Genomic DNA, 9,405 nt, shown 5'->3' on the forward strand with positions numbered 1-9,405 from the left:
CCGCTAACCCTGTAATCCGCATTCAAATTCAAATTTGTCCTACCAAAATGAATCACCTCGCACTTATCAGGGTTAAACTCCATCTGCCATTTTTCAGCCCAGCTTTGCATCCTATCTATGTCTCTTCGCAGCCTACAACAGCCCTCCACCTCATCCACTAATCCACCAATCTTGGTGTCATCAGCAAATTTACTGATCCACCCTTCAGCCCCCTCCTCCAAGTCATTGATAAAAATCACAAATAGCAGAGGACCAAGCACTGATCCCTGTGGCACTCCGCTGGTAACTGGTCTCCAGTCTGAAAATTTTCCATCCACCACCACCCTCTGTCTTGGATGGGGTCTGATGTTGCAGATGTATAGAACGTTGGTTCGGTGGCATTTGGAATACTGCGTCCAGTTCTGGTCGCCACACTACCAGAAGGACGTGGAGGCTTTAGAGAGAGTGCAGAGGAGGTTTACCAGGATGTTGCCTGGTATGGAGGGGCTTAGTTATGAGGGCGGCACGGTAGCACAGTGGTTAGCACTGCTGCTTCACAGCTCCAGGGACCTGGGTTCGATTCCCGGCTCGGGTCACTGTCTGTGTGGAGTTTGCACATTCTCCTCATGTCTGCGTGGGTTTCCTCCGGGTGCTCCGGTTTCCTCCCACAGTCCAAAGATGTGCGGCTTAGGTCGATTGGCCATGCTAAAATTGCCCCTGAGATGCGTAGGTCAGAGGGATTAGTGGGTAAAATATGTAGGGATATGGGGGTAGGGCCTGGGTGGGATTGTGGTCGGTGCAGACACGATGGGCCGAATGGCCTCTTTCTGCACTGTAGGGATTCTATCTATCAGGAGAGATTGGGTAAACTGGGGTTGTTCTCACTGGAAAGACGGAGGATAAGGGGAGACCTAATAGAGGTGTATAAAATTATGAAAGGCATAGATAGGGTGAACGGTGGGAAGCTTTTTCCCAGGTCGGTGGTGATGTTCACGAGGGGTCATAGGTTCAAGGTGAGGGGGGGGGGAGGTTTAACACGGATATCAGAAGGACATATTTTACACAGAGGGTGGTGGGGGCCTGGAATGCGCTGCCAGGCAAGGTGGTGGAGGCGGACACACTGGGAACGTTTAAGACTTATCTAGATATCCACATGAACAGAGTGGGAATGGAGGGATACAAAAGAATGGTCTAGTTTGGACCAGGGAGTGGCGCGGGCTTGGAGGGCCGAAGGGCCTGTTCCTGTGCTGTATCGTTCTTTGTTCTTTGTTTTTGTTCTTTGTCTTCTATGAGATAGCCAGTTACTTAACCAATCAGCCAAATTTCCCTCTATCCCACACCTCCTTACTTTCTTCATGAGCCGACCATGGGGAACCTTATCAAAATCCATGTATACGACATCAACTGCTCTACCTTCATCTACACACTTAGTTACCTCCTCAAAGAATTCAATCAAGTTTGTGAGGCAAGACTTACCCTTCACAAATCCGTGTTGACTATCCTGGATTAAGCTGCATCTTTCCAAATGGTCATAAATCCTATCCCTCAGGACCTTTTCCATTAACTTACCGACCATCGAAGAAAGACTAACCGGCCTATAATTACCAGGGTCATTCCTATTTCCTTTCTTGAACAGAGGAACAACATTCGCCACTCTCCAGTCCTCTGGCACTATCCCCATCGTCAGATGGAGTGGAAATGTGCTCTCAAACAGTGCACAGACACAGAAATCAAGTTACAGAATACTAATTAGAATGCGAATCTCTACAGCCAGCCAGGTCTTAAAGGTACAGACAATGTGGGTGGAGGGAGCATTCAACACAGGTTAAAGAGATGTGCATTGTCTCCAGACAGAACAGCCAGTGAGATTCTGCAAGACCAGGGGGAAAGCTGTGGGGGTTACTGATAATGTGACATAAATCCAACATCCCGGTTTAGGCCGTCCTCATGTGTGCGGAACTTGGCTATCAGTTTCTGCTCAGCGACTCTGCGCTGTCGTGTGTCGTGAAGGCCGCCTTGGAGAACGCTAACCTGAAGATCCAAGGCTGAATGCCCGTGACCGCTGAAGTGCTTCCCCACAGGAAGAGAACAGTCTTGCCTGGTGATTGTCGAGCGGTGTTCATTCATCCGTTGTCGTAGCGTCTGCATGGTCTCCCCAATGTACCATGCCTCGGGACATCCTTTCCTGCAGCGTATCAGGTAGACAACGTTGGCCGAGTTGCAAGAGTAGGTACCGTGTACCTGGTAGATGGTGTTCTCACGTGAGATGATGGCATCCGTGTCGATGATCCGGCACGTCTTGCAGAGGTTGCTGTGGCAGGGTTGTGTGGTGTCGTGGTCACTGTTCTCCTGAAGGCTGGGTAGTTTGCTGCGGACAATGGTCTGTTTGAGGTTGCGTGGTTGTTTGAAGGTAAGAAGTGGGGGTGTGGGGATGGCCTTGGCGAGATGTTCGTCTTCATCAATGACATGTTGAAGGCTCTGGAGGAGATGCCGTAGCTTCTCCGCTCCGGGGAAGTACTGGACGACGAAGGGTACTCTGTCCACCGTGTCCCGTGTTTGTCTTCTGAGGAGGTCGGTGCGGTTTTTCGCTGTGGCGCGTCGAAGACAAACACCTTCAGGTTTTTCAAAATTGCAAATACATCTTCCTTCAGAACATCTACCTCCTCCAGCCTATCAGCCTATATCACACTCTCATCCTCAAAAACATGGCCCCTCTCCTTGGTGAACACTGAAGAAAGGTATTCATTCATCACCTCTCCTATCTCTTCTGACTCCATGCACAAGTTGCTACTACTGTCCTTGACCGGCCCTAACCTCGCCCTGGTCATTCTTTTATTTCTCACATAAGAGTAAAAAGCCTTGAGGTTTTCCTTGATCCGACCCGCCAAGGACTTCTCATGCCCTCTCCGAGCTCTCCAGAGCCCTTTTTTTAGCTCATTCCTTGCAACCTTGTAACCCTCAAGCGACCCAACTGAACCTTGTTTTCTCATCCTTACATCCTTACATCTCACCCGTGCTGTACCTGTCCTGGGAGTGTTTGATGGGGGACAGTGTTGTGGGAGTTTTACTCTGTATCTAACCCTGTGCTGTACCTGTCCTGAGAGTGTTTGATGGGGACAGTGTAGAGGGAGCTTTACTCTGTATCTAACCCCATGCTGTACCTGTCCTGGGAGTGTTTGATGGGGGACAGTGTAGAGGGAGCTTTACTCTGTATCTAACCCCGTGCTGTACCTGTCCTGGGAGTGTTTGATGGGGGACAGTGTAGAGGGAGCTTTACTCTGTATCTAACCCCGTGCTGTACCTGTCCTGGGAGTGTTTGATGGGGGACAGTGTAGAGGGTGCTTTACTCTGTATCTAACCCCGTGCTGTACCTGTCCTGGGAGTGTTTGATGAGGGACAGTGTCGAGGGAGCTTTACTCTGTATCTAACCCCGTGCTGTACCTGTCCTGGGAGTGTTTGATGGGGAGAGTTGTCGGGCAATTTCGGAAATTGTGGCTTATATATTTCAATTTAGCCGAGGGAGGGATAAAGTTTATTCTGGCCGTCCCACAGGAGAACCCATTCAAAGGAACCTTTTGGGTCAGCTGTCAGTTTGAGTCACTGGGATCAGTGCAGGAGGGCGGGGTTTATCGGACTGGATCTGGGGGATATATAGCCCACCAAAGTGACCTGGCAAACACGTGCGGAGAGCTATTCGGAGTCAGCACATTACATAGCGTGTGGCTGTCGGACATTTGAACCCTTGTCAAATAACAGCAAGATAATAGTCGATCTGCTGCAGCTTTTACAGCCACCCCAGTCAGCCCGACGCAATGCTGTTTCATTACACCAGAGATAATCACAGGGCAGTCCCCCTTGTGTGGCAGCAGGCCACAGCTTCTGTCTGCAAGTGACAGACTCTTTAACAGTGGGGGAATTTCACCTCCCCGGACCAACGCCAGGCTACCTATCTGGGACCTGGTGGGATCATTCACTGCACATTGACAAAACACCGGGCAGAATAATCCCGACGGGCCACGCACCAAGCAACAGAGCTCGCTCAGGAGTACATTGGGCAAGCAACAGATCAGATACGCAAGGGAAGGATCCGGGTGGACTGAGCCAGCCAGACCGCCACCCGAGTGGGAGAGTCCGGGACACAACACTGGTGGGATATATTCGTCCCAGGGTCAGCAGGTCAACAGACGGGTGGGAGATAATTAGAATAAGGATGACTGTCGGTACGGGCATAATGCTGGCACCACGGTTATGTGCTGGCTACAACGGAAAGTGGATAAAACTCAGACTGTCCTTCAACATACCCCACTAGCCGCCTTTAGTATTTGGGAAGAGGAGAAGCTCGTGGCTGTTACTCACAGCAAGGTGGTCCAGGACACTTTCCATGATCTGGAGAGCTGGCCACCCGAACGATCCAGTACGGTGTCCTCAACAATGACCAAGGCAGAAGAGCTTCCATGAGGAAAGGCAACGATATCCACATAGTTTAGAATACAACAGGGTACACGGACATCAACAGATGTCTGTTAGTGGCTTTCTTGGGTATGACCAAGAGCCAGCAAGGGGGGATTGTTATAGGACAATATCGGGGATTGTGTCTTTTATATTTTAATTTATATGTCCGTTCATATTTTATTTAATTTCAACGTAATACATGCAGGGCTACATAGAGCAAGCCCAGAGAGCAAGGCCTCACCAGAGGGAAGGAAAGGGTTAATACAGACCGCTGGAGGCGTGCTTTGCTGACAGACAATGATTAATGCATACTACCAACTTCTGGTGTGTAGGAGATCGCTCCGAATTATCACAACAATGGGAGAACCGGTAGTTAGACAGCCAGGCTCCATATAGTCCACGGAGGGTATAATCTTCTATAAAACACAATCATCTAGCAGAGGGGAGAACGATTAACACATCAGTGCAAATCGGCTGGGAAAATACAACGCTTTGACATTTATAATCGGGTAAAGGGAACTGCCCAAGAAACTGATTAACAAAGTTGTACTGAACAATGCAGTCTACATAACATGATTAAAAGAACCATCTTGTATCCAACTCGAGGAATTAAGATGCTAATGTAAACCTTTGTGTCTTGAAACAGTATATTAACCTGTACCAATCCACCAGGGGCAGAGAGGACTCGCCTGGGATTTCAGGCCCGAGTCCAGCTCTCCCTCATGCACTTGGAATAAAAACTTTTCTTGAACTTCGACATGGTCTCCAAGACTCGATTCATTTTATTTCCCTCCGACAGGGACAGTGTAGAGGGAGGTTAATGTCACTCGCCTGAATCCTTGGTGGTCCTTGGAATTGCGAATCTTGGATGAGAATCGCTCTGCGAGCTTGTCGAGGCCTCGGGAATACTCGAGTTCAATCTCGGCCTTTCTGCGGAAGAACTCGGAGAGATCCTGGAGACACTGGCTCCGGAATTCTACCTGCGTGTCCAGACATTTCATCTGGTCAGTTAGCTGTCCACGGATCTCTGTGGGAACAGCAACAAGAACATTCTTAAAGCAATCAGAACCCTGTTAACATTGTCCCAAAGAACTGCACAGGGCCTGGAACCCCACATCCAGACACAAAGACATGTTAGAATAAGGGGTCAGTTTTAAGGAGAGGGAGAGGTGGAGAGGTTTACAGAGGGAATTCCAGAGCTTATCTCCCCCCCCCCCCCCCCCCACACCGCACCCTCCCCCTCCGCCAGCCCCTTCCCCAGGCAGCTGAAGGCACGGCCGCCAATGGCAGAGCAATGGGAATCGGTGGGGGGGGGGGGATGTTCGAAAGGCCAGAATTGGAGAAGCGCAGAGATCTCGGAGGGTCATAGGAGGGTGCAGAGATAGGGGGACGGTGCAGGGGATGGAGGAGATTACAAAGCTAGGGAGGGGTATAGGGGAGTGGAGGAGGTTACAGAGATAGGGAGGGAATTAGGGGCTGGAGGAGGTTACAGAGATAGGGAGGGGTGTAGGGGAGTGGAGGAGGTTACAGAGATAGTGAGGGTGTGTAGGGGCTGGAGGAGGATACAGAGATAGGGAGGGGTGTAGGGGCTGGAGGAGGTTACAGAGATAGGGAGGGAATTAGGGGCTGGAGGAGGTTACAGAGATAGGGAGGGGTGTAGGGGAGTGGAGGAGGTTACAGAGATAGTGAGGGTGTAGGGGCTGGAGGAGGATACAGAGATAGGGAGGGTGTGTAGGGGCTGGAGGGGGTTACAGAGATAGGGAGCGGTGCTGGGGCTGGAGGAGGTTACAGAGATAGGGAGGGTGTGTAGGGGCTGGAGGAGGTTACAGAGATAGGGAGGGGGTGTAGGGGCTGAAGAAGGTTACAGGGATAGGGAGGGGGTGTAGTTGCTGGAGGGGGTTACAGAGATAGGGAGGGGTGTAGGGGCTGGAGGAGGTTACAGAGATAGGGAGGGGTGTAGGGGCTGGAGGAGGTTACAGAGATAGGGAGGGGTGTAGGGGCTGGAGGAGGTTACAGAGATAGGGAGGGGTGTAGGGGCTGGAGGAGGTTACAGAGATAGGGAGGAGTTGTAGGGGCTGGAGAAGGTTACAGACAGGGAGGGGTGTAGGAGCTGGAGGAGGTTACAGAAATAGGGAGGGGTTGTAGGGGCTGGAGGAGGTTACAGAGATAGGGAGGGGGTGTAGGGGCGGGAGGAGGTTACAGAGATAGGGAGGGGTGTAGGGGCTGGAGGAGGTTACAGAGATAGGGAGGGGGTGTAGGGGCTGGAGGAGGTTACAGAGATAGGGAGGGGGTGTAGGGGCTGGAGGGGTTACAGGGATAGGGAGGGGTGAAGCGGAGTGGAAGGGGTTACAGGGATAGGAAAGGTGTAGGGGCTGGAGGAAGTTACAGACATAGGGAGGGGTGTCGGGGCTGGAGGAGGTTACAGAGATAGGGAAGTGTGTAGGGACGGGGGGAGGTTACAGAGATAGCGAGAGGTGTAGGGGCTGGAGGAGATTACAGAGATAGGGAGGAGTTGTAGGGGCTGGAGAAGGTTACAGACAGGGAGGGGTGTAGGAGCTGGAGGAGGTTACAGAAATAGGGAGGGGTTGTAGGGGCTGGAGAAGGTTACAGAGATTGGGAGGGGTGTAGGGACTGGGGGAGGTTACAGAGATAGCGAGAGGTGTAGGGGCTGGAGGAGGTTAAGGGATAGCGAGAGGTGTATGGGCTGGAGGAGGTTACAGAGATAGGGAGGGGTGGTAGGGGCTGGAGAAGGTTACAGAGATAGGGAGGGGTGTCGGGGCTGGAGGAGGTTACAGGGGTGGCGAGAGGTGTCGGGGCTGGAGGAGGTTACAGAGATAGGGAGGGGTGTCGGGGCTGGAGGAGGTTACAGAGAGAGGGAGGGGTGTCGGGGCTGGAGGAGGTGACACTCACACTCAGACTGGGCTCACCTTTCAGTTGCGAATCGTGTTCTGTGACTGGTCCCTTCTCCTTTCTCTTTCCCTGCAAGGCCATCCTGGGGCTGTCTGGAGATGGGGGCCTGACGCAGCCTGGAACAATCCCAACCCTGTGAGTCCCGACCCCTCTGGGCACCGGATTCTCCCCCGACTCCCCGACGCTTCGCAAATCCTCGCCCGGGGCGACAGTGACTGCGGTCCCTCAGCGGCGCAGAGCAAGAGGCAACATTCCAGCTGCCAAACACCGAACAGTCCCGTCCCAAAAGCTGGCCTGAGGTCTGAGCAGGCCTTCAGCCCGACCGACAGCTCTTCATTCAGAGAAAACAAACAGAGAGCATTTGTTACTGGTGTACGCCGAGGTACAGTATGACTCAAACATGCCCCAGTTACAAGATTCACTCCTGCTCGAACCACAAACGGTTCAGGCAGAAGGTGAGATCCTTCACTCCGTATCTGTGATCTCACAGTGAGTTGTTGTGATCTGGGAGGAGCTGCCTGAGAGAGCGGCGGAAGCAGATTCAGCAAGAACGCTCAAAAGGGGGAAATACTGGAAGGGGGAAAATTCACAGACATACAGAGGAAAGAGCGGGAGGCGAGTGGGGTCAACTGGTTAGCTCCAAGGTCTAGCACGGGCATGATGGAGCAAACGGCCTCTTGCTGTGCCGTGTCTGACTACCTTCTCAGTGTTGCCCACAAAACCATTCTTCACAAGTTGGTGCGTCCGATAGAGGAGCAAAGAGAATGAGAGAGAGTAACAGAGAGAGAGACAGAGAGAGACAGAGAGACAGAGAGGGAGAGACAGACAGAGAGAGACATGGATAGAGGGAGACAGAGAGAGAGAGACAGAGAGAAAGAGACAGAGAGAGACGGAGAGAGAGACAGAGAGCAAGAGAGACAGAGAGAGAGACAGGGAGAGAGAGAGAGACAGAGAGAGAGAGACATGGATAGAGGGAGACAGAGAGAGAGAGAGACAGAGAGAGAGACAGAGACGGAGAGAGAGAGACAGAGACGGAGAGAGAGAGACAGAGAGAGAGACAGGGAGAGAGAGAGACAGAGAGAGAGAGAGAGACAGAGAGAGAGAGAGACAGAGAAAGAAAGAGAGATAGAGGGACAGAGAGAGACAGAGAGAGAGCGAGAGAAAGACAGAGAGACAGAGACAGAGAGAGAAAGAGAGACAGAGAAAGAAAGAGAGATAGAGGGACAGAGAGAGAGCGAGAGAAAGACAGAGAGAAAGACAGACAGACAGAGAGAGAGAGACAGAGAGACAGAGAGAGAGAGAGACAGACAGTGAAATTGAGATGGAGAGACGAAGAGGGAGAGGAATAAAAACTGGACTCACCTATCCCTTACCAAGCGACGTAGGTGGGTGCGGGGATCGAGAGGGTGGGTGGGAGCAAGGGGGTGAGTGCGGACAGCGAGGGCGTGAGTGGGGGGGGAAGCAAGAGGCTGGCTGGAGGTTGTGAGGGGGTGGGTGCGGGGAGCGAGAAGGTGGGTGGGGGTGAAAGGGGGTGGGTGCGGGGAGCGAGAGGGATTGGGTGCGGGCAGTGAGGGTGTCGGTGGTGGGCGTGATGGGGTGGGTGCGGAGAGTGAGGGGGTGGGTGCTGTGCTCACGGTGATCAGAGCGCCCTCGAATCTAAAGTTTGGTGATGCGACAGGCAGAGAGGAAGTGTGCGGTGAGGTCCTGGTGTGTGTGCGTGTGTGACAGGCTGCGTCCTCTTTGCTTGGTCCCTCCCACAGCCACTGGGCCACGCTTTGCGTTCCACACAGTGTCCCCCATCGCTAAAACCCACAGGCGCCAAACACACCCAGCCAGAGACTGACTCACCTCCTGGACCGAGCACAGCGCTCAGAAACTGCCCAGCATGAGAGCTCGAATCCAGCTGCTTCAGGCTGCAGCAGCGAGCTGGCCAGACTAACAGCAGCCTCCCTCTCTCTCTCTCTCTCTCGCGCTGGCTGTTAGAGCATCAACACTGCAAAGCACATGGGTAATCGCAGGGGAAAACCACAAACAGACACCACAGAATGCCAGGGAGACAGCGCT

At 52.6% G+C, this 9,405-nt stretch overlaps 1 protein-coding gene across 1 annotated transcript in view; it reads right to left on the reverse strand.

Annotated features, from left to right (window-relative positions):
• Window positions 1–8,936, reverse strand: part of LOC144488674 (SLIT-ROBO Rho GTPase-activating protein 3-like) — a gene marked incomplete at its 3' end in the record, with an annotated part of 29,913 nt that extends 20,977 nt beyond the window's left edge. Inside the window, exons 1-3 of the mRNA XM_078206761.1 lie at window positions 8,704–8,936; window positions 7,359–7,672; window positions 5,263–5,458 (exon numbers count right to left, since the gene is read on the reverse strand). Of these exons, the coding sequence (XP_078062887.1) occupies window positions 5,263–5,458; window positions 7,359–7,422 (260 nt within the window). The remainder of the gene's footprint in view (window positions 1–5,262; window positions 5,459–7,358; window positions 7,673–8,703) is intronic.
• Window positions 8,937–9,405: the final 469 nt, after the last annotated feature.

The sequence above is a fragment of the Mustelus asterias genome, unplaced genomic scaffold (genome assembly GCF_964213995.1).
Source record: "Mustelus asterias unplaced genomic scaffold, sMusAst1.hap1.1 HAP1_SCAFFOLD_1761, whole genome shotgun sequence".
NCBI lineage: Eukaryota > Metazoa > Chordata > Chondrichthyes > Carcharhiniformes > Triakidae > Mustelus > Mustelus asterias.